At 40.8% G+C, this 25,264-nt stretch overlaps 2 protein-coding genes across 11 annotated transcripts in view; both read right to left on the bottom strand.

Moving 5' to 3' along the window:
* Positions 1 to 1,801: 1,801 nt before the first annotated feature.
* On the bottom strand, positions 1,802 to 4,678 carry rassf10b (Ras association domain family member 10b). The gene has a single exon (XM_054770984.1). The coding sequence runs from the start codon at positions 4,598 to 4,600 to the stop codon at positions 3,317 to 3,319; it is 1,284 nt and encodes a 427-aa protein (XP_054626959.1). The 5' UTR covers positions 4,601 to 4,678; the 3' UTR covers positions 1,802 to 3,316.
* Positions 4,679 to 5,502: 824 nt separating this feature from the next.
* The window catches only part of tead1b (TEA domain family member 1b), a 58,805-nt gene continuing 39,043 nt past the window's right edge, over positions 5,503 to 25,264 (bottom strand). For 7 of the 10 annotated variants that reach the window (XM_054770421.1, XM_054770420.1, XM_054770422.1 and 4 more), the window contains 9 exons: positions 19,000 to 19,011; positions 17,251 to 17,382; positions 16,922 to 16,968; positions 16,736 to 16,797; positions 15,887 to 16,011; positions 14,473 to 14,646; positions 11,429 to 11,569; positions 11,173 to 11,325; positions 5,503 to 9,582 (listed from right to left, as the gene is read on the bottom strand). In XM_054770421.1, coding sequence (XP_054626396.1) covers positions 9,469 to 9,582; positions 11,173 to 11,325; positions 11,429 to 11,569; positions 14,473 to 14,646; positions 15,887 to 16,011; positions 16,736 to 16,797; positions 16,922 to 16,968; positions 17,251 to 17,382; positions 19,000 to 19,011 — 960 coding nt within the window. In that variant the 3' untranslated portion in view covers positions 5,503 to 9,468. The remainder of the gene's footprint in view (positions 9,583 to 11,172; positions 11,326 to 11,428; positions 11,570 to 14,472; positions 14,647 to 15,886; positions 16,012 to 16,735; positions 16,798 to 16,921; positions 16,969 to 17,250; positions 17,383 to 18,999; positions 19,012 to 25,264) is intronic. The other 3 variants (XM_054770425.1, XM_054770428.1, XM_054770429.1) reach the window with 2 other exon arrangements.

The following is a 25,264-nucleotide window of genomic DNA, read 5'->3' as shown; positions in this document are numbered from 1 at the left end:
GCTATGATAGTTTTATATGCAATAGCGGGTTAACGTTGAACAAATTGCATAAAAATGTCTCGTAATCCATATCTAGTTGTTTTAGTGTGGACCCGTATGACTTCCTGTTCCAGTAAGCCGATCATAAGCTCATTTGTCACTGTTGTGATGGAACCCTAAGAATTCTGCTTAGCAACAAAAAAAATCGAAGCAATTCTGGCCTATGTTGCTACGTCTGCTTGATGGTTAACATTGTGAGGTTTTATAGTGATTTTAACCAAGGTGATTGCCCCCTAAAATAAAATTAAAATACAACAATAAAGTATGAAATATCTAAAACATTTTATTTTCGCATGATTTTTCTTATTGATTTGTTTCATCTGTAAATTTGTGTAAATATCTAAACGTGTATACTATAGAACCTCAGTTAGCGTGTTTTTTGGGTAACGTTGAAAATGTATGCCCTAATGTTGCCTCGGTTTACGTACGTGTTCCTGTTAGTGTACAATATGGCGCGCATCTTGTCGTGTTAGTAATACACTGCATGTGTTCTTTATGTATTTTCAATGACAAAATGTCCTTGTAAGCATCCTATTTGCTTGTCACGACATGGAAACAGGAACCGGAAGTCAGTTCCGTCGCCCGTCGACGATGTCATCAGCGGGTGACTCTCAAAAAGGTTAACACAAAACACGTTTTTATAGTCTTACAATTATAGTTTTACTGTACATGTGTAAAACAATTTTACACGCATAGAAATGATGAACGAAAGGGGAAATGAACATTTAAGGTTACTTTTACCTTCATGGAAGATGTCAACTTTTTGGGTTATTGAGGTGAGAAACATTGTTGAATTCATGGCAAAACAACAAGGTGGCGTCCGTGTCGATCTCGCTGCCACATCGTGTCTTTGGGGAACAGTGACGTCAAGAATCAGCAGAGGTAAAAGTAACATTAAATGTTCGTTCATCCCTTTCATCCATCATTTATATGTATTTATATGCATTTTCAATTGTTTTCTGCATGTAAAACTCTAAAAATGTGTTTTGGGTTAACATTTTGGGCTTTCTGGAACAAAATTAATTGGATTTTCATTATTACTTATGGAAAAAATGGATTCGTTTAGCATCCGTTTCGGTTAGAGTCCGACTTTCTGGAATGAATTAATGATGCTAACCAAGGTTCCACTTGTTGCGGGTCTGTTTACACTTTGTGTATTCTGCTCTAGTGCTGGTGTGAGTACAACAAAGACAACAAAGCCGTCATACGTTTGACATGCTCGGCGAATAAAGATGAATTCTAACCCTTCTGAAAAGAAACAAATTCTTGCTCACATCCTCATTTATGAGTCCTTGTCTGTCACGGCTGTGTGTTAATTTAAGCACACAAGTGTGGGAAGATGAGTCACCTGGGAATGTTCTTGTTTTGACTACTTTGAAGGTCTTATTGTCTCTTAGTGTGTCTGCCCCTCAAGGTTGGCAAGGAAGCCAAAATGTTTTATATTCACATTTCAAAGGTCCACTGTTGTGCAAAACGGATTTTAAAAAAGATATTATGACAGTAACGTGTCACTCGAGCCTCTTTGTGAGCACCGAATGTGAGAAAAATCTATCGTCTCGCTCACTCTTGCTCAATCTATAGGACAGAGTATGAGGGCCACGTTGAAAAAAAATCTGAGATGTTGAGCATTAAGTCATCAATTTACGAGAAAAAAAGTCACCCATTTATGAGAAAAAAGTCGTAATATTACGAGAATAAAGTCGTAATATCACGTGTCATACGTGTCGGAGGGAAGGAAACATTCCTCTTACTTCAGGCAAGCTTTTATTGATAACGTGGCAGCAAAACAGAGCAGCTGTACACAAACAGATCAGCATATCTAGCCCTTCTGACGTCCGCCTTCCGTACCCCGCCCCCTCCACAGGCCTGAGGCCAAAGGTCACATAAGTCCCCCCTTTTCATAGCTGTCTCGGGCAATGCCTGTAGCATAAAGTACAAGTTTTTCCTCGTAAATGTATGACTTTATTCTCAAAATCTATGATTATTTTAACACTCCTCCGTCGTAACAGTTGTTATGACATCGCCATCAGCAGTGTACTACATCAACGGTCACTTAGCCCCCCACCACCACCTGGTCCCACAAGTGCAGTTCTGGTCTGATTTTTGTGACGAGGAACGTAGTTCCGCTGAGTCATTTAAGTAAAGAGTCCGGCAATACGCGTTCAAAAGAGTAATAACAGTTGCACCATAAAAATGCCTCCTCGAAATCTCCCACCGTACCCCTGTGCAAGGTCGCCTCTCCCTTCTTGATGCTCGCATCTTCTTCACGTGTGGAACACACACGTAAACAAGATGATGTTGGCGCTCCGTCGTGGAAGGAGATGCGAGCGTCTTCATCACATACTCAAGAATGGAGAGGTGACGCCGAGCGGTTTGTGAGGTCTCATTTTTCCGAGGAGGCATTTTTATGACGCAAATGTTATGACTCTTTCGAATGCATATTGTTTTGCGAAGCCGGACTCTTTACTTAAATGACCAAGCAACTAAGCAGTACTACGTTCCTCGTCACGGAAATCCGACCGGGATAAATATAATATGGGACGTTAAGCCCTAACAAAGCAGCTTGGGCGATGATGCATTATCATAAAAAATAAACTTTAATGCTTACTGTATGTTAACAATGCAGTTGTGTGTAAATGTGTTTATCTGTTATAAAACAATAACATCATGACCACCAGAAGAAACAATCTTATCAATACTTGCAATTTGAATGGAATTAATACACTCACTGTCCCATTCATTAGGTACACCTGCACATTCTAACCACATAACTTGCTATTATAATAAAAAGGTGTGTTTGTTCAGGGCCATTAGCTTAGGATGTTAGCATGTTGGGTTACAGTAATTGTAGACTCTAAATTATCCACAGGTGTGATGCTTGTTTGTTTAGATGTGACCAGAGTGTGCCCCCGACTCTCGCCCGAAGTCAGATGGGATAAACTCCAGCTTACCCGGGACCCTAATGAGGAGAAGCGCTATAGAAAATGGATGGATGGTGTTGGTGTGTTTTAGGGTTCCTTTCCATCATGAAACTAGTAATACTAAGTTGAGGTGGCTTTATTGGTGACAGTGGCTCATGCTGTTAGATGTTTCTAATAGGCTGTCTCTCTTATAAGGCCAAATAAGGTCAATAAAAATATTTGAAACAGCTGCAGTGCAGTTGTGCACCAAGTTACCAAGCACAACGATACTGACGCATTGACACTGCGCTTCTATTGGATCCCATTCTGCAGGTGTACCTAATGTTGTGACCAGGCCCCTGGTCCAGTTCTTAGGTCTAGACCAGAGACTCGCACACAGTCATGCTGTCAGACTCCTGGCTGTGCAAGGAGCTTAAACCGGTGTCTGAGTCGTCGTCGTTCCCTCTGTGACATTTGGACAGACCCCTGGCCTGCTCCACCCACTCGCTCTTCCTCTCCAGAATGCTCATCACCATCCTCATCCCGCCCGTCTCATCCGTCTCCCCCTCTGTGTTGGCCCTGTCCTCAAGACCCAAAGAGTTCATTTTCTCCAGCAAATCCCTCATCTCCTCCTCCCGGGTGCTGCAAATCTGCCGGCTCAGCTCCAAATCGCCCCTAATAGCCTCCAAATCCGAGCGGAGGCGCAGGCCGATGTACAAGCTCACGTCCAGCTGACTTCTCAGCCTCTCCTCCTCCAAAAATAAGACTGCATCCTCTTGGCCCTCATCATGTGTTCTCCTGTGCATCTCCTGGAGCCTCCTCTGCATCCAGTGGTGGTTGAGCTCCTCCTCCATCTGCATGGTCAGCATGTCCACAAGCGCCTCCTGCTCCCACAGCTTCTCCTGGAGCCTCATGAGGTCGTCACACAGGTGGAAGAAGACCTCCGAAGAGCACACCTGCTGGCTGGAAGCAGCTGCTGCATCGTCCTCCACTAATAAATAAGTGTCCTGCACATAATTGATGCCGTGGCTTCTTGTTCTGTCCATATGCACTTTGGCTTCATGCATTTCAATCTCAGCATCCAGCTCCTGAATCCTGAGAGCTTGCAGGCGGATGGTGTTGTCCTGGGAGACCACAAGCTGAGCCAAACTCTGCATCTTCTCCGCAGAAGATGAAGAAGAGGAGGCCCTGTGCTTCTTCTGCTGCATCTTCTCCAACTTTCTGAAGGCTTTCCTGACTATGCGACGCTGTTTATCAGGGGGAACCTCCACCACAAGCGGGCCTCTCGCGCTCCATTTGGACACAAACGGGTTCGGCTTGCTGAGCACCACCACCCGTGCCTCTGCGCTCCGGGCTGCGCGCTTGTCCACGAACACCTCGTTGTCCACCAGCATGAACTTCACCTGGTCGCGCTCCTCTCCCCACGCCACCCAGAGGCGCCATATCCTGGTTTTGTTGGGCAGAATCCTCTGGAAGCTCCTCCATTTCTCCACGATGCAGTAGCAGTGATGCGCACTGGCAGCTTGAAGGTGCTTCCGACTGTTTGGATCCTCCAGGAGGACTTTGACCACATCGGAGCAAGTTGTGCGTTTGGATAAGCCCAAGACGATCTTCTCCTCTCTGCACACCCACACTGATATCCTCCCCTCCTCTAGATCCATCTTTAGCTCCGACTCACTTAGTTGAGCAGTGCAGCCATTAAACGTGTGCACGTCTTTGCGAACTTGTTTGGTGAGCAAGTCCACTCACAACTTGAGTGAGATCACGTGACTGCCACTAGCCCAATTAACAATGTGGGACAGACGCGATGACGTCACATGCATGGGTGTTTACATGGGACACGTTTTATTCATATTTAACTTTTAAAATTAAACGGTCTGACTAAGCATATACCTACGGTATTATTTATCGGTTCCTTACATCACAAATATTAAACATTCACTGGTTACAAAATTAGGGACACCTTTTTTATTCAATAATTAGTTCTGTTTACAACAGTATAGCATGTTTTATATAGCATGCTTAGCATAGCATGCTTTTATTATGCTGTTACGCTATATTTGCACATCTGTTGGCTGTTGGCTGCAGTTTTGTTTAAATCATTTTTATTTCAATAGATTTTTTGTATTTCATTATTTTATTCTTTATCCCGATTGCACAGTGCTTTTTTTTTTACAGAGAGAAATGTTTTCGACTTTTTGTATGTTGGGTACATAACTGTAGAATAAATAGCATAGCGCAGTAATAGAAAAAGACAGTAGATGTTGTTTTACCAGGAGATAACGGTGTAGATATAAACTCAATTAAATACTTTATTTGATTTAGTTTTTTTAAACGAGAGTACAAGTGATTTAATAAAAAGGATATACATAGTACACGAAATAAAAGATTTAACTGAGTTATAAACAAGATGCATTTAAGTGAGAAATGTCGGCCTCTAGCGTCTGATTATATTACTTCACTAATATATTGACAGCGTAGACAGGGCTTCATAGTTGAGCAAAAGCAAGTGGCGCCATCTATCGTTTGACTTCGGTAAGACATCAAATACACAAAACAAAAATAAAAACCACTGCTTTTCCAATTTATTTAACTGCAGTATTGCATACATACAAATGATCTAGAAAGCTACAAAATATCTAGTATTATCAAGAAGGCATCATAATGATACGGAGCAAAAACGAGACCATAATAATAACAATTAAGCAAAAACAAACAAACAAAAAAAAAACCCAAAACATAGCAGAGCCTCTTTTCTCTTGCTTGCTCCAACACTTTACTGTCATAGATAAGAGAAAGATATCACACATCTGTACCAAGAAAAAGCTAAGATATCATTTTTTATACAAAGCACCTTCTTCCAAGAAGTCTGCACACAAAACATAAAACATGAGCAATGTCAATTAAAATCACTTGAAAGTTACCACCGGAAAATATTGTGAAAACAGAATGGTACCAGTACCTTATTCCTTGACAAAATTACAAATAACAAAACTTCTGATACTCTTGCAACGCATTTCAATGTGTAGCTCTTTGTCTTTTTTTTTTGTTTTTTTTTTCAATGTCACTTTTGTATGACAAAAAATAGTGCAGACATTCATGCCGCTGAAGTCCTCATCTGATGTAGCGCTGAAACTACACGTCAACATGTACCAGCAGCAGTAACACAATATACAGACGCTGTCAACACAAGTACAACTGTATACAAGTACATCAATAAATGTGGCGAGATACATGGGGTAAACATAAGAAAAGCCTAAGAAGAAGAAAGCACGGTGTCTTTAAGACTGTGGTGGCAAAACACTGATTCAGCTATGTGCATCCAACCACGAGCATTTTGTATCATTCACGTGACTAACGTCGATGGGCTGGCCCACAATTCAGTTGAATTATTCATGAAACAGCAACCTTAAACATACTTTTAGCTTGGTTTTGGAAATGTCATCAGGGGTGTCCAAAGTGCAGGCCGGGGGCCATTTTCGATCTGGAGCAAATTCTAAAGATGTAATTTAACAAGAAAACTGGAAAAAAAGACTGAAAAATCAGCAGTAATTTTACAAAAAATAAAGTACAAATATTATGAGGTTGTAATCTAACAAGAAAACGGAATTTTACGAGAATAAACCTAAACTGATATTATGAGGAAAAATAACACTTACTCAGTTTAGTAGCATCAAGTTGAAATATTAAAGAAAAAGATGGAGGTTTTCAATGTCGTAATATTATGAGAGGCAAAATAAAATACAAACGTAATTTTTGGAAAATTAGGTTTGGGAAAAAGTTACAATATTATGGGAATGAAGTCGGAACTACGAAATGAAAATTTTTAAGAAGAACAACAGCAGAAATAATAAATAACTGCTGTAATTTTAAGAGAATAGAGTCCAAATATGAAGAGTTAGAAGTTGCATTCTAAGAAGAAAAAAAGTTGCAATCTTATGAGAATAAACTTGTAATATCATGCGGAAAAATAATGCCATTTTAGTAAAAATGTAAGTTAAAATATAAAAAAAACTAATTTCTTAAAAGCCGTAATATTTTGAGAAAAAAATAAACAAAAAAAAGTAATTTTTGGATAACCAGGTTGGAGACAAAATTAGAATATTATGAGAATAAAGTCAAAATATTATGGGAGTAAATCAGAATATCACAAAAAGAACATTTACAAAATTGAAATATGGCACATTTTAAAAAAGAACAAAAATGGGGGAAAAAAGAAAATACCCAAGTTGATCCTAATAATCCACTTTTTCACTGATATCGCAAAGCTGAGATGCATTTTTTCTTGAAATCGACTCTGTAACTTCTTCGTATAACCACACATGTTGCTGTACAAAATATCAATGTGGCTCTAGCATCCTTGCATTTTTCAATATGTGGCCCCCGGTGGAAAAAGCTTGGACACCCCTGAACTAATTGTACAAATGTATTGGGACACATCTCCAAATTCATAAATCACGGCTTGGACGAGGCCCCTTAGTTCATTAGAGAAGTTCCTTTTCTGTTCCCAGTGCACAAAGCAAGGTCCATAAAGGCATGAACCTGAGAGCCCGGACCTAAATCCCATCATACCCCTTTGGGATGAATAAGAACAGAGATGATGAGCCAGAAGGCCCTCTCTCTGGTCCAACAATGGACACATATTCCACCCCACACACTCCAATATCTTGTAGAAAGTCTCCCCATTTTCTTCCGGTTTTACTTCCTGTAGGTATGAATGCCAGGTGTCCCAATAATTGTATTCATATAGTGAAGTTTCAGTTTAGAATACAAATGATGCAAGCTGGTCTGTCCGTGCCTCACCCGTTGCTGCAACGAGTTAAAAACAAATGTTCTCTTTTCTGTGTTTTGTAAAACACTTCAGCCTGCAAGTGAGCTGCGGTGTTTTAAGCAAGTGTACTTCATTCTTACAACATCATAAGTGGAAACCAAAAGATGAGCATATTCTACGCTAGGAGTTTTCAAAGTGTGGCACAGTAAGCCTCCCCTCAGACAATATAATACAGTTAGGGTCTCTCCTAGCCCTCCGCAAAAAAGTATTTTCTAGAATATATATTTTGTTTTGTTTTTCTGCTCAGCCCAGACTGTTTGAACTAAAATCTTGCCGTTGACATAACTGAAGTTCGCTTAGCTGGTTCGAAAAAGTTCTTTTTCTTTATTTTTCCCTGCTGAAGTCTGGGAAGGCAAGGTCTGCCTCACACTTTGAAGTCCCTTGTCCTGTACCCTTGTTAGTGTTACAATCCTTTTAGCAAAAAAGGCAATGTGGTGCTTGGGATCATGTCATTTTTGGTCTAGAAACATTTTATTTCTCTGTCAGTTTGAATTGGAAACCAAAGGCACTTTTTGCTACCATGCACAGCACAAAAAGACAACGGCTGCTTTTTTTGTGTTTTGGTGTTTTACCACAGGTTAATTCTTAGAAAAAAGGCTGATATTTAGGGAATATATGACTTTTGTAGAGCAAAAACGTTTTATATGATCTGAGGCGTTTTAATGGAGTGAATCTCAAATGGGCTTTCAGGAGTGTACCAATGGCAGCGCGTTTTGTCAGACTTGTTAGAGTTGGACTATCTACGCTAAGGCACTGTAGTACTCTTACACTTTGGCAGAACGTATCAGAAATCTTTCAGCCGACTTTCCACAGAGTGAGATCACAGTTTTAGTGGCTGTAGCGTGTTTAAGGCTCGGGGGCAGCATAGGCCACGGTAATGGGAATGCAGTGCGAGTGTAAACGCTCCGAATTGGATCACGCTGGCAATGCAACTCATTCAGGAGGAAAAAAAAACATGGCTGCTGTCTAAATATGATTTGTCAAAATGTTGTGATTCATCAAAAAGTTCAAGAGCAGAAAAGAAGGAAGGGGCAAAGTGCTTTTAGACAAAATGAAAGTCGGTTTTTGTAGTGTTCCAGGAATGGGAATGTTGAAGCAGGTTGGAATGTTTCCTGAATTCATTAGGATAGACAGCAAAGTGATGGTAGTGTCTCTTTTTAGAGTGCATTCAAATTGCTGTGACGGTGCTGGAGTGCTTTGACAAGGAAATCATTTACTGCTTGCAGATTGAAAACAGACAACAAAAAAAACAGTCATTTAGGATAATATTTAGCGTCATTTCAGCTTCTTTGGAGCTCTATGGATGGAACATGTATTCTTAACACACTCAAACATATTACACACACCTCATTAGGCAACTAGCACAAAAAGGCCAACAGCCCATTTTTATATTTTTCGTCTTAGCAAAAATAACACAACACACACAGGTCCATTAACCAAATTTTTGTACGTAGACGCCACAGTTACACCCACTCTACTGTATATAATCTCTCTAAAGGAGAATTTCTGCAGTGAAGCAGAAAAAAACAAAACTATCGCACAACTCACAGCTGCAGTCAAACAACACAAAACAACACAGTGATAAAAAGAGACTTCAGGTAATGACCGACAAAAAGCGTTGTCGGGTGTGACTTTCAGCGAGAGGCACAGCCACTGGTCTGGAGGTCAGAGAGTCTGTGAGAAGGAGAGAAGACTGATTCATTCTTTTACCAGTCTGTAGATATGATGCTGGGCGCCGTGCTCGCTGTTGGACACTTCAAACACACACGCCATACAAAGCAGCGTCTCCTGAGTGTCCCTGTTTGTCACCACCTGCAAAAACACACGCACACACACACACACACACACACACAGACACATGCACTTGAGGACGTTGACTGTTTGGCCTTATTGCTGCTTCTGCACTGCAAAGAATATATTGTAATGAATGCATCAGTAACAAACAGTAACAATGGAGAAGAATGAGCGTCTTCTGTATATGTCAGTAAGGATACATTTATTCAAGAGGAGACTCGGGGCAACAAGAAAACAAACACCTGCAGCAAAGGACTGTGGAGTACAGTTGCCCCTGGCCCCTTTGCGGTTAGCTTCACTCTATCACGGTTTTCCACAAATATACTAAGTAATAATCAATGCTGTCTTGTCGTTGAATATGGAGTATTGTTCGTCCAAACATATGCCGATTTTATGTTTTGTTTTGAAAAGTAGCCGGATTCTCTCCGTTACATCCGTCTCATTCGACGCATGTCCATTGCGCGTGTGCTAACTTTCTCTCATGCTGCACAGATAGACTACTACTGTATTTACTGTATATCATTTTTCTTTCACCTCATATTTGGTGTCAAATGCTGATACTATGTGGGAATGCTAATGTGCACATTTGTCTCAAGTTAATTCATGCTAGCGCACTGCCTTTTACCACACACGTCAAACAGCAATGTAATAATCTCTCTGGAAAAACTTGGCTGGAACTTGAACTGGTGGATTGTGGGTCGGCATTCATTTTGTGCTTTGAATTTGATGTTATTCATGTCTTAGTTTTACACAATACATAATAAATAAGATAAATTAGATCGCTATAACGTATGACCACGCCCCCCTACCACCACCCAGTCCGCGGGAGATTTGTGGGAACACAAGCCGGTCCGTCGGTCAAAAAAGTTTGGGGACCACTGACCTAAAATACAAACATAAGGCACTGAAAAGACGCATTCAAAGACGTTGATATGTAGTATTCTACACTGGTGACTAGGTGTCAGTAGTATTACTTGGTCGCTGGAACAACAGGCTTTTATTGCTGGTTTGAATGATCTCACAACAGGCACAATAATCCCTTAGAAAAATTCCTAATGATAACACGGGCTACTGTTGCGGTCGTAACCCACACCAAGTTAAAATCCGGAACCCCCGACGTCCCTTCCTGTCCACCCGTCACTCAACTCCCCAAGGCAACACGTTTATAGCAGCAAACATGAGTACAAGTCTTATTTCCTGGGAGCCATTGCTCGACGTGCTAACACAGTGAACAGAGCAAGGCAGAGCGGGGGTGTTGGGCATGCCCATATAAGGAAGTCCAGGTTGCGTCGACGTCAGTGGAACTCGGTGTTAAAAAAAACTCAGCGTGCAGAGCCATCCCAAACTGCTTTCAAGACTCACACGAGAATACAACAGTGTAACAACATTTATAGGTCAGAAAAAAGGAGAAGCACGATAGGTCCCCTTCAAAGCCTCATTTGGGGGTTGGTTTGATATTACGGCCTCCTGCAGATAAAGAGGTTCCTTACACTGTGTCATCTCTCGTGGAATGAGAAGAATGTAAAACCAGCCACAGGAAGTCAACCTTTTTTTCTTTTTTATGTACGTGGCCTGACACAGCCACACACAGTGAGTGTCACTGCTTACCAATAAGATAGTGAAGTTCTCCAGCACGCTGTTCATCATGTACTTCTCAGGCAGGTGTTTTAGCTTATGGATGAAGTTGATCATGTATTCACACATGGGAGATCGGCTTATTCTATAAACAAAGCGTCCATTCTCAAATCGTGCGTATTCAGTCTGAAAGAAAAGGAGGAACGGATTAAAAGTGCAGAGGGGGTGAGTGAGTGCACATTTCACACTTTCAAGTCACTGATACTGATACAATAAAGAAGCTTCTTACCTCGACTTTCTCAACCACCTGCTTGCCAAAGGAGCACACTTTAGTGGAGCATGTGATGGTCATGTTCTCCGAGCTCTCATACTGACTTGTGACGCCGTAGAATGAACCACTGTCATCCTGAATGTTGCAGTTTAGGTCCGCCTGGAAAAGCAGAAACATCATTTGTACACATGCACACACACACACACACACACACACACACACACACACACAAAGGTCACACTGCATTTTGGTCAACGGGGGACCAAAGTAGCATTTGTGGCATTTCCTTAGGTTTTAAAATTTTTAAAAACTGAAGCTGGTGGAAAGACCCGGCTGTCTACTCTGCCGCAAGTGTTAATTTACTGCTGTGTTTTTATTTGGAAGGCCTAACTTTTCCTCCTATAGGATGTACAGTTTAACTCCAATGTTGCCCAAGTGTTTCCAATCGGACCGGAAAGGACTTCTTTTTTAGAAGATTGAAAGGTATGACCATCACTAACGTGAACAACACATTCAGATTAAAAATCTGTCAATATCTACAGGTATATGAGCTGCATACATTGCATGTGAAAGGTTGTCCATAGTGTCGAACAACATTAAAAAGATTTATCAGCTTGACCATCCATGTTCCCAGAGGGCCGCCTATCTACGCTCCACACATCCTGTTAATTAATGCCACTAAAAGCGGAGACGTCCTCCTCCAACATTCTCCTCCTTCATTAAGCAGAGCAGTTATACATTCATTATTGTGCAGATCCTGCCTTTCATTTGAAATTTAGATTGGCCAGCCACTTCAAAAGGAATTTGTGAGGACTTGGTCCAAGTACACGGTCTCTACTTTGTGGCTGCCGCTAGTTAGCATTTTGCATCGGGGAGGAAATACGTGCAATGTTTAAAGAGCCATTATGCGGCGCAACCAGGTCACGCCATTGTTTAGAGATATTAGACTGAATTAGTGAGTGCTTTGATCAAAAGCTCCCCTGCTATGTCTGTCCAAATATAGTCCAGTGCATTCTGTAAACATTAAGAGTGAAAACCCCTCTATGTAGTCCACTTACACTCAATGGACACAACATTAGGAACACCTGCTCAATATAATCCGAGCCTATACAGGAGATGAATAAAGAATGATTCCTTTCCGAAGACAATAATGCTTATTTTTAGTTGGTAGTGTCAGAATATTATTTAAAGCTGCTGTATGTCACGGAGAGCGGTTGCTAGCGTTCAAACGCACTGCCCGCCCTCTTTTTGTGTTATGTGTCTTTTTGTGAGTGAACACAAATACAGTGCCAGCCAGCTTTGAGTGACCAGTCATTTTACTGGGGCTGGACAACAATTGACGCCAGGGTTATTGAACTAAAATTCAAATAGTTCAAGATACAGAAAAATTCCTCAACCTAAGGTCGGGTCCGGATGGGTCTGATCCGGTCCGGGCTGCCCTCGGTTCTCTTTGATTCGATCGCAACTGGACTGTTCAGGTTGTTCTGGGTTAGCATTGAGAACCACTGACCAAATGATCAGGATTGGGGTGGATTGCTCATATTGTCCTTTTATTTTCTGTGACCTGAGGTCAGACTTCAGTGGGTATGGTCAAAAACTTTGTGAATTGTCTAATAGTTTTACGCTTTTTATGAGTGCCAAAGTCTTGCTGTCCTCTTTATCTGTATCTGTCATTCATCTCTATATTCTTTCCCTGTATGTCTCACTTGTTCTTCTGTCACTCGCATCGGTTCTGTCCTCTTTCGTTTGCCTCTGTTGTAATTACAGTCCAATGTTTTGTGCCAATGCACAGATTTGATTGGCTGAATAGCATCATGTGGGATGGTTAAACTCGCTTGCAATTGGTCAGTGGATTTCCTGAGTGGATCAGCCGGTACCGAAAAGTCTAAAAAAGATGCGCCGGTCAAAATAGAAGCACCCTGTCAAAACTTAATAATATGTGTCAATAATAATATGTGTCCGGGTCCGTATTGGACGGTGTCTGGGTCTGGACTTGGACAGCGGTTCGCCAGTTAGTGATCCCTGATTTACAGCAATTTTTATGCAGTTTCATTCATAACTGTGAAAAATGTACCGTAATTTCAAGTAAGCCGCACCCACTAAATTTAAAGAAAAAAAAAAAAGATTTGTACATACTGTATATAGGTTATAAGCTGCAGGTGTCCACGTCGTAACATGGGATATTTAGTACGCAGAAAAATGTTACACAAAGATTTGTTAAACTTTTGATTAAAAAACAGAACAGTGCGTGTAACACAGCAAGTTCAACAGTACCAACAGTGCCTGTAACATGTCTAATGAAACAGTAGCCCACCAGAAAAGTCATTCATCGCCGGCCTCCTCCTTCTCCTGGGAACTACAACCACTCAAGTCGTCTTCTTCAGCATCACAATTGAACAACCTCATAACTCCTTCATAACACACTTTGTCAGTCTCTCTCTCTCTCTCTCTTTTGTTCTCGCTCTTTGTGTTGTGCTGTTCATCATGCAGTAGTCCAGCCTTTCAAAACCTGTTGGTGATAGTGGACGGTTGGCAGTCCAAGCAGTCCAAACTGCTGTGGTGGAAGTTGTAGAAGCTGTAGTAATTCTACACTTGATCAAACTTACTTAATATGTGTCAGAGATTGCTGCATAAGACTTCAAAACGTGATATTAGCTTCCACTTCACTCGTACACGGAACTACTTCCTGAAGCCGCACTCTAAGCATCATGGGAAATCCATAAATTAGAAAGCCATAAATTAATTGCATCACTGTACAAGCCGCAGGGGTAAGACAAAATTTGTGGCCTATACAGTATAAATTACAGTATACATTTTTCGTTGAATCAGTTCTTTTAAACCACTATTGGTAACATACAGTATGCTAGCCGGCCGTGGTGTTCTTATATTTTTGGTTTGAAGCAAGTGTAGTCTTGAGTCGGTGACATAAGCAACTTTAAAAGAATGTCTGATCGTGCAAGTGTAGAACTGCAGAGTAGAGCCACAATATCAAACACTGTCAAATTAATATTTTGGTTTGTTGAAACACTAATATTAATAGGAAGTTGAAAAACGTCACTCACCCAGAATTTTATAAGGAAGAAGGAATTTTGGGGGCCTTTCCCATACAGCTCCTTCAGTCCGCCCTTCTTTTCTGGGAATTTGTCACAAATTTGACGAATGTCCACCGATTCCAGCAGGGCATCACTGTATGAGTGATTTGTCTGCCCAATATTCACAAAGAGGTGCTTGTTGTACTGAAAGAAAAAAAAAATATACTGTATATCAGGGGTCTTTAATGTGGTGCCCGCGGGCACCCCACGACCACATGTGGTGCCCGCAAGCCTGTTTTTCATTCAGGTTTTCAGTTAATAATGTGTGAACACTAGAAAGAAATACAGTATATTAATATATAATATATTCATATTTCACATGTATCAGATGTATTTTCTGGGATTTCCGAGCCCACCTAAATGCAGCACATTGTACTTCCGCACTAAGAGTTACGTTACTGAGTGATAAGAATATCTACTTAGTGTTTGTCTTTATCTTTCTGTTTACTTAGACCACACATACACGCATAATAAATACATTGTTGTGATGAGTAATTGTCAATGAGTAAGTGTCATTTCGTTGACAAAGGGACGAGAGACTTAAATGTGAGTTGCAGATACATATATGGTGTTGGAATTGCACTGATGTTGATGTGTTTAGGTCAGAATAAAGTTATAAAAGCAGACTGTGTGTGACTGTGAGGACGCTATTGTTCTGCTGTCTGCTATCATAACAGAGAGGTGTGCTTTGACATGATGCACATGCGTTATTTACGCTAAATATTTTCATGTAATTACTGAAATAAATTTCTTCTGGTAATGCTTAAAATGAGCAAAATACGGCAAAATACTGTATTAAATGTTATCATGAATGTGCCTGTTACTACATGGTCACAGCATGTACAGTATATAAAAAAATAAAACCTTGTTGGATGTTTTTGGAGGTTTATTAATAGAGGGCTTTAAAGGCGGAATAGGTGAATCTCCAATACATGCATTATTAGCTACCTTGTGCTAGTAGTTTCTCAATGTTTAAAACGCACAGAAAAGAGAAAGATGTGTGTTCATATCTCACATAAGGTTTGTGGATGATGTGAAAAAAAAAGAGTGCAGTTTTCCTTTAAGAGTACCATTGCATGTGGTATCAAAGGCAGAAGAAAAATGCACAGCACAAATAAAATGTGCATAAATCTTTTTCATCTGAAGAAAACATCTATTTGAAAGTGTGTGAGACATGCGCATCAAAAATGTTTGGGCATGCAGATGATTAATCTAAAAGGGTGTATCACGCAATGTCTCCCTATTCCTCTCATCTTGTTTCAGTCACCTCAGCTGACTTCCTGGGAAAAAGCTCCAGTATATTTAGAAAAAAGGGGACAGATGGGAGTGAGCATCACAAAAATCTGATATTTCATGCTTTGTGTTCAACCAACACTACTCTTACTGAGTCTGGGTCTCTCTGTTGCTCCAGGAAGGCAGAAAACTCCACCAGTCGCAGTTTGGTTGTACCGATGGAGCGACCCTGCCATGCCGGTGCCGTCGGAGCTGGAGTGTCTGTGGGCTGATAGCCTGCAATGACACCAGAATAATGAGATTTGTCTCCTTGGATTGCCATGGATTTGACCATTTTAAAATACAAAGATACAATATGTAAAATATTTCTATCAATGGTATATTCCTATCAGTAGAATAAGCATTTATATAACACTTGGAAATGCTAATGTTTTTGTTATTTTTTTTTATTATAAAATATGTAAATTTTTTTAGGACCTGTAATAACTGGGTAATAATTTTCATCAAAAACTGAATCCTATGAAAACCAGGGTGTATGATAACTGAGGTACCACTGTATTTATATTTTCAGAAAAGGAAAGGTCTTTTTTTTCTTTACAAGCATGTTTGAGAAAATAAAACCACTTGACTTCTTCATAATTGCTCTCATGCATTGCAATTTGGATGAAAGCACAATTGTAGTGTAGTATATAGTAAATAGTGGAGCGGTTTCTTTCATTAAATAAAAAGTTCTAAATGAATCAAAATTGAAGGACACATGATTTTCCTTTTCAAGTACTGTTAAAAAAAACAAAATAATTCCAAATAGAATTGTGGCCTGTTTGGGCAGACAAACTTTCTATAAAATATCTCTTGCTTGCAGTCAAAAAATGTAAAATCACTTATTATATGGCCATCTCGTTGTGAGTAAAAACATGCTGGGAGAATAGCTAAGCTTGATGTAATGTTCTAGCAATGTGACCATCTATTTATTGAAGTGTGTTCTGTTAGCTATCCTCACTTGAAATAGCGGTTGTGACTGCAGGCGGGATTGGATAAGCTTGCTGGGTGAAAGGTTTGATGCTGCAAGAGAGAATAGCAAACCTATGAAAACATGTTCATAATACAACAATGAATAAATTCTAATGTATTCGTGGTTTACCTTAAACTTTCTTTTAACCTAACATTTTAAGAAATTAGCACTTACTCGTGTGAGGATCCCGGCTGACTCGTTGATATCATCCCCTGCCATATCTAAAGAATTAGATATAATCATGAATAAGATATTAATAGACAACAAACAACAAGACCAACCAATTGTGAGCCTCTTTTGTAGGCCGATGAAAATGGCTTTGTATTCTGGGAAAGCGGTTATCTCCACTACCACTCGTTCTGATCATGTGCTTATCTGATGGGGGCAGTTGAGCAAAGCCTGGTGTGTAATGTGATTTGGCCCTGGTGAGGGCCCCATGACCGCCCTGTGTGAAGCTGAACAGGATTGATCAATAGCAGGGTGCCAGGGTGCGAGGCCCTTACCCCTGCTCCAGGGAAGGCTGGATGAGGGATGCCTGGCAGGCCCAACTTGTTGTGAATAGCCGTGGCAGAGACGATCTGAGCTGACGACATAGAGGCCATGCTCTGGAGGGCTTTGTCCTTCACGGCTTGGTCCTTTAACAGCAGTCACAAAAGGCTTAGCGCTTGCACTCAATGGTGGGGGGATTGTTGGTGAGCGTGTGTTGGTTGGGGGGTGGGGGGTGGTTGCATAGGTAGCAACAGAATCCAATAAACACATTGAAAGCACAAGTGACCACTGTCACAAGAGCAAGCAGGTTAAAAGAAGATGTAAGAGTGTGGCTTCTAAAAGGTGTGAGTTTTTTTAGGGGGGGTTCAACGAACGCAGACAGGACTGGCACATGCATTCCTATCCACAATGACCAATGGTGGTATGCACTAAAACAAAAGTTTGCTTATTGACAAAGGGGCTGTCCACACAGGAACGTTTTCAGGTCGAAACGTCAACGTGTTTTATCATTTCAGCCTTTCAACCACTCGGCAACGGTGTTCTGGGTGCTCTGAAACAGTATTCTGAACGCTGAAACTTGCAACCCTGCACTTCAGGTAAGGAACTTACCAAAAATAAAATAATCATCACACTGTTCAAACTATTACGGTTGCACTTGCAGTGTCGTAAAAAGGAACAGTGCAAACCAGGGGTGTCCAAAGCGGAGCTTGTTCTTTGTTCTTTCCAATGAGATCTATTATTAGATATTACACTGTACACTGATATTACATTTGCTTTGTCACCTATAACACAAAGCTTACAATATATTGACCTACATTTTATTGGTTTTATCATCAATAATGTATACGTCAAAGTGGCCCCCGCATCCTTTAATTTTTCTGTTTGCTATACCAATATTTTTATTTTTTATGTGAGAATTTATTGGAGAATTACCTTGCAGATAAAAGATAAAAAAATAATTTACGGTAATAATAATAGATAACAAAGAGAGAATTTTGAAAGAAAAAAGTATTCTTTTTACAAACAAAAAACATACCGAAAACCGGACAGAAACCGTAGCTCAAATCCCAAGGTACAGAACCATACCGTGGGTTACCTGTACCCTTACACCCCGAGTGTGGATGACATTTATTTTCAACTCGCAAAAAAACCCCCCAAAAGAATGAGCGTTCACGTGTGGACAGGGCCTATGTACAAGTATAACAACTCAGCAAGCAGCAGCACTTCTATCAAGGCTGCTATAATCTGTATGCCAAAAACAACTAAACATTGCCAACAATCTGTTCAGTCAAATTGAAGGACACAAATTCCTCTTAGGTGAGGATCTGTTTAAACCATGGACAAGATGTAATTAAAATGTCAGTGCTGATGCGCATACTGGAACACTGAATCTCAGTGACATACTGAAGCTGCATACTGTATGTGCTGTTTGTGGACATGGTTTGATGGTAATGTGCATTTAGAAAGTTATTTAAAGCTAAACTATTATGCACACCTGAGCAAACTAAACAGGACTGGTGAAACTGTGCAGAAACACAGACGGCTGAAACAAAAGGGTAAGCATGCTGGCAAAAGATGCTGGTGGAGCAGAGTCCAGATATAGTGTGACAGCAGCAGGACGACACACACAAAGACCACTACATTGAACAATCTTTTTTGTAACAACTATTGTGTCACTACGGCAGAAGCACAAATGCAAAGCTAGCAACGGCGGAGCAAGGCCAGATAAAAAGCAGAAACACAGATGGAAAGTCAACACTTACCATACTTGTAACCTAAACGTAAACAAACAAAGTTACATTGTACATTTTGTACAATAAGCAGGGAAAAGATTTTTCAAAAATGTAAAAGACCCTCAGTATTACGACTCCCAATATAATGGTTACTTCCACCAAGGGGGAGGTTTTCTATGCAGGAGTATTACGCTAGGTCCACAGTAAAAAGTGAAAAATCAGGCTACAGCATTACATATTTCTTATGATTGAATAAAGATTCACTGTGTGTAGCTCTTTGTCAGGAATACACACAAATATTTAACCCAATAGGCATATGTTAATGCTCGTGCTGACGTTTTTTATTTTAATATTACAACATAGTTCTATGGCTTTGTGTTATTTCGTCTCTCTTTTCAGTGTGGCTCTAATACTCCTTCGTAGTTTTCAACCCTGTGTGTTGGCCTGTCACGATAATCAATAAATCAATTAATCACACAATAAATAAAAACAAACTCAATAATTTTGCCAGCCTCGATATATTGCCATGTGCATGCGTGTTTGTTTTCCTCCTCTCTCTCTACCAAACAGGCTGGATGACAAGAGGGTTCACTCCATGCACCTGTCTCAACACCCGGGCACGGTGGTTTTATAGCGGAATGAACAGAGTGAGTGAACCCTCCTATCAGTCATTCAGTCTCTTTGTCCCAGTGAGGAGAGACGTGCTTCGCGCTGGCGAGTGCACTATTTGCTAGCTGTGTGTGTGCCGTGTGCTACATGATCAAGCACTTTCACCGTGCCTGTTGTGTATAAAACATGCTCTAATGTCAATTTCAACCCCTGTGCGCATCGTCACTTTGTGACATGGAAAACAAATTAAATACAAATTACAAAACGGTGGAACTTACATTTCAGTGATTCCCGAAGTGTAACACTTCATTGTGCACCAAACGCATTTTGCTGCATCGAAAACATGTACTTTAACCAAACTCTTGACAAAACATTACACCTCATTGAAAGTAAACACAACAGGGTTTCTGCTACATTTAATGGATCGTGGCGCAGTGCCACGGTAAAATAAAAGCCGCCACACTTTAGAAATTATAATTTTTTTGTTTTTTACGTGAAAACAATGTTAAGTACAGTAATACATTGTATGAATGGACATGTATGCTATATCAGGGGTGCCCATTACAGCGATTGCGAAAGTAGCGTGGGTCGCGTGTCACATACATCATAACAGTCACTTTGTAGATGTCATATGACATCAGTCAGCTGACATGCAGGCCCCTCTTGATTCGCTCTTGTGCTTCGGCGATCAAAAAAAAGTGGAGAACAGATGTCGGCAGCCACACGCGGATAATACAACTTTCATCTTTATTATTCTAATTACAGATAAACTAAAGTCATAGATGTCATAGATAAAGATACCTTAATCTACAGTATGACAAAAGTTATCCGTTTTTCTTGTAGCGGTTAGTTATGCAGAAAAAAAGTCAATTGTTTCATGCTTTCATGCTTCGCTTCAAGAACTCCACTATGGTAATGGTAATGGTTTATGTACACAACTATTGAGGAATTATGTGTAATTATCTTTATTGCCTTTATTGTAATTATCTTTATTTATAATTGTGAATTACTGAATGATAGCAACTATTTTGATGACCTGTACACTTTGAAACTGTTAATGTGAAATATTAATAATTAGTATTTAGGATAGAAGTTGCAAAGTTTACCAGTTAGATTTTATATATGCTACATGTTTTATAGTAAGAGGTAGATCATTTTTATTGTGTGCCCCCTGATATACATGTACAATGTACATAAATACTCATATTTATAAATATACAAATTATATACATTGTTTATAGTAGGAGGTAGATTTTTGGGACATGGTCATATTGAAAGTAGCCCACAGGCTGAAAAAGTGTGAGCACCCCTGTGCTATATACAGACATGTATAGCCTATTATTTACATACTGAGCACAATTAGTTTGAAATAAGATATCAAATATCACTACACTTTATCTAGAAAAATGTGCACCGGAATCCCCTGTCTGCCCTATTGGCGCTTAACAGATAAGTAGAGGAAGAAAGCCTGTGAAAACGACCCTAAAATTGACATAATTTTTTTGTATAATTTCGTATGTTGTTTCTTTAATTAATTTATTTAAAAGCTGTAGACATTCCGAATTAAAATGTTAAATACTCTTGGGAAATTAGTTTACTGCTTTTGTTACGGTGTACTCGCATTATTATGCAATGTATTTAGGTTACATTAATGGAAAAAATGGTCTCAAAATAATGTTGACAATATTACATACATATATCATCATTACATTCATGAAAAAATGGTCTCAAAATAATGTTGACAATAACATCGTTTATCGTCAATAATTTGTAGAACAAATGTCGTCTAGCAAAATCTGTTATTGTGACGGGCCTACCTGTGGGTTTGTTTGTTTGTTTGTCTATTCCACTTATTTGCTACAGTTTTTTTTTCACAAATCAATTTAGCTTTTTGTTTATATGGGTAGGTTTGTGTTGTTGTCATTACATCCAGTTATAATGCACACATTCTAAAAACTTCAAAGTATTTTTTTTTATTGCTATCAATAAAATGTGTATCAAAGTTTTATCCAGATTATAGACCAATTGCTAGACGATGGATTAATTCCATTAGGGAAATTATGGTATAGATCAGGGGTCACCAACGTTTTTCCTTGTGAAAGCTACTTTTACAAAATGAAAATGGAGAGTTACTCATTTTTGTAACATTTATTTTCAGAGCTTATTTTAAACCCAAACAAAGCGAATATGCTTGTTTTATTAGAACATTAACAAAATGTTGGTGTCCACAACTCACATTTTGTATTTCAGAGTGCATTTCTTTCGACTGTTCTTTCATTATTAACTGAAACCTGAATGAAAAGCAGGCTTGCAGGCACCTCATGTGGTCGTGGGGGGGGCGCCCTGGTGCCCGCGGGCACCACGTTGGTGACCCCTGGTATAGATAATCTAGTTGTATATCAAATAGGGATGCTCCGATCAGGGTTTTATGTTGCCGATTCCAATACTGATCATCCATAAGTGAAATCGGCTGATACCGATCACATGGATTAACTAAGTTTTTCCATTTATGATGAGTGCTATTGGCCACAGGTGCCTTACAGGGAGGAAAAGTTAACATAATTCCAAGGTCCCCTGGGGGCCTTTTAGGCCAGGGGGCCTAAAAAATAGGTAATTATTAACAAATAAAAAGGTGAGGCCCAACGTGATTTTTTCTTTCACGGGGCACATAATTCCTGGCTGCACTCCTGCTATTGGCTATATGATCTGAAAAAAGGAACCATTAAATCACCTTACTTATCACTCATGAAACTTAAGAGGACGAGATGCCACGGACCACAGACAGGGATGCATTACAGGGCCCCCATAGTGACAATATGGATGAAATGGTCGCCTGCATCACTGACTACATCAACTTCTGCATGGATGATGTTGTGCCAGTAAGGACTGTACGTATGCTGCTTTGCTAACAACAAGCCCTGGATAACAAGTGACATCAAAGACCTTCTGAACCTGAAGAAGAAGAACTTCAAAGACGGTGACACACAAGCACTTAAGCGGCCACAGAAGGAACTAAGAGTCCAGGGCAGCAAAGGAGCAGTACAGAAGGAGAATATAAGAGAGGATGCAGAATGACATGAAGGAGGTGTGGCAGGGAATGAAGACCATTACGGGTTGTAGCCCAAAGAGAGGTGCCCACATTGAGGGGAATGTGAGAAGAGAAAACCAGTTAGCCCAGTTTTTTAACAGGTTTGACCAGCCCATCCCACACAAGTCACCAACACGAAAGACAACACCTCTCCTCACCCTCTTCCCCTCACACAACCCTCAATAACATCAGCTCAAGCAAGTGCAGAGCTAAGGAGGCTGCACCACAGCAAAGCAGCAGGTCTGGATGGAGTGTCACCTCGACTACTGAAAGCCTGCGCGTGGGAGCTGGGAGACTCTCTACAGCGCATCTTGAACCTGAGCTTGGGGTTGGTTGCACAGCTGTGGATGATGTCCTGCATTGTTCAAGTCCCAAAGAGAGCACATGCTGGTGAGCTGAATGACTTCAGGCCGTTAGCCCTGACATTGCATGTGATGGAACAACTGCTGCTCGATCACCTGAGGCCATAGACCCACCCCGCACTCGACCCTCTGCAGTTTGCATACCGGTAGAAAATGCGAGTTGAAGACGTCATCATCTTCTTGCTCCATTGACCTCTCGCTCACCTGGACAGAGGCAGTGGTGCTGTGAGGATTACATTTTTGGATTTCTCCAGCACCTTTAACACCATCCAGCCTCAGCTCCTCAGGGACAAACTGACACGGATGGAAGTAGGTTCACACCTTGAGGCATGGATCACAGACTACCTGGCTGGCAGACCTCAGTACGTGCGATTGGGGAACTACAAGTTCGATGCTGTGATGCAGTACGGAAGCACCGCAGGGAACTGTGCTCTCCTCCTGTTCTGTTTACCCTGTACATGTCCGACTTTCAGTACAACTCTGAGATCTGCCATGCATAGAAGTACGCGGACAACACAGCCATCATAGGATGTATCAGGAATGGACAGAAGAATGAGTACAGAAAACTGATCCAGGACTTTGTCAACTGGTGCGACGCAAACCACCTGCACCTCAACACCACCAAGACCAGGGAAATGGTGGTGGACTTTTGGAGAAACAGGACACACCCAGAAACTGTTCTCATTAAATGTGACCGTGTGGAGGTGGTTCACACCTACAAATACCTGGGAATGCATCTGGATGATAAACTGGACTGGACTGCCAACATAGATGCTCTGTGCAGGAAAGGGCAGTGCCGTCTGTACTTCCTCAGAAGGCTGGCATCCTTCAACGTATGCAAGAATCTGCTACAGATATTTTACCAGACTGTGGTAGCTAGTGCCCTCCTGTATGCAGTAGTGTGCTGGGGGAGCAGCTCCAAGAAGGACATCACACGCCTGAACGAACTGATGAGGAAGGCAGGCTTTGTCATTGGCCCAGAGCTGGACAGCCATCTGTGGCAAAGCAAAGGACATTGAGGAGGCTCCTTTCCATCATGGACAACCAGCATCATCCAATGCACAGCATCATCTCCCAAAAGAAGAGCAGTTTCAGTGGCAGATTATTATCACTGTCCTGCTCCACTGAAAGACTGAGCAGATCATTCCTCCCCCACAGCATGCTGCTTTTCAACACAACAGAGGGGGAGCCATAAAAACACACACAGGCCTGGACTAATTAGCAACTGTAAATTGTCCATAGGTATGAATGTGAGTGTGAATGGTTGTTTGGCTATATGTGCCCTGCCATTGGCTGGCGACCAGTCCAGGGTGCACCCAGCCTCTCCCCCAAAGTCACCTGGGATAGGCTCCAGCATACCCCCACGACCCTAGTGAGGATAAGCGGCATAGAAAAAGGATGGATGCTTAGCCTTCAGGCGAGTGTTGTCCAGTGTTTGACTGACGCTGCACCGTGAGACATGAAAACACACCATACAACATGAAGTGTTTGTTCTTCAAATGCCGTATTAAATTAAAGCTTTTTAAATATTTTAAATATTTGTAAATATTTTTCGTGGTGTGTTGCTGAATGCAAATTTCACATAACTCACAAAAGGTATGTAAGTTCCACACGGCAGACATGCTTGTTTTGGTTTAGAGCCGCATGCCTTTGCAGTATGAAAAAAAAGGGGGAGGGGGACGCTACCCAAGACATTAGAGCAACACACTACACAGCACACAGGCATCGCGACGGGCAGCACACTGCAACAGTACGAGCCACAGGTGATCGTTTTTTGTGATCGGTGTTGAAAGGCATTTATCAGCATGTGCCGATCACTTGCTTTTACACGGAAATCGGCCGATACTGATCGGTGGCCAATCAATCTGAGCATCCCTAATATTAAATTACAATTTGAAACATTACTGAGCATTTATTTCTGCCATATCTTGTTAGATCAGATTGTAATTTTTTAAGCTTGCATTGGATCAAGACAAAATGCAGAATCTAGATAAAACATCAATATCCTTGGAGCTATTAAGTTCCTAGATACTGTAGCTGTTCATTTATTGGGTTTGCCAGTGGCAAACATTTAACCCTTGGTGGAGGTCTACACTCTACGGAGTGCCATTCTAGTACATGTATCTAATTTGAGAATACAGCAATACACATAATAAAATACTGACTATTTTTACTGAAATGCCATAGACATGAAACAAGAACAAGAAAACAGCAGGTTTCCATTGATGACCGCCCC

Source organism: Dunckerocampus dactyliophorus, chromosome 3, assembly GCF_027744805.1.
Source record: "Dunckerocampus dactyliophorus isolate RoL2022-P2 chromosome 3, RoL_Ddac_1.1, whole genome shotgun sequence".
In the NCBI taxonomy this organism is placed as follows: Eukaryota; Metazoa; Chordata; class Actinopteri; order Syngnathiformes; family Syngnathidae; genus Dunckerocampus; species Dunckerocampus dactyliophorus.
Note: the sequence above shows the minus strand (reverse complement) of the source record. Positions and strands in the feature narration are given on the sequence as shown.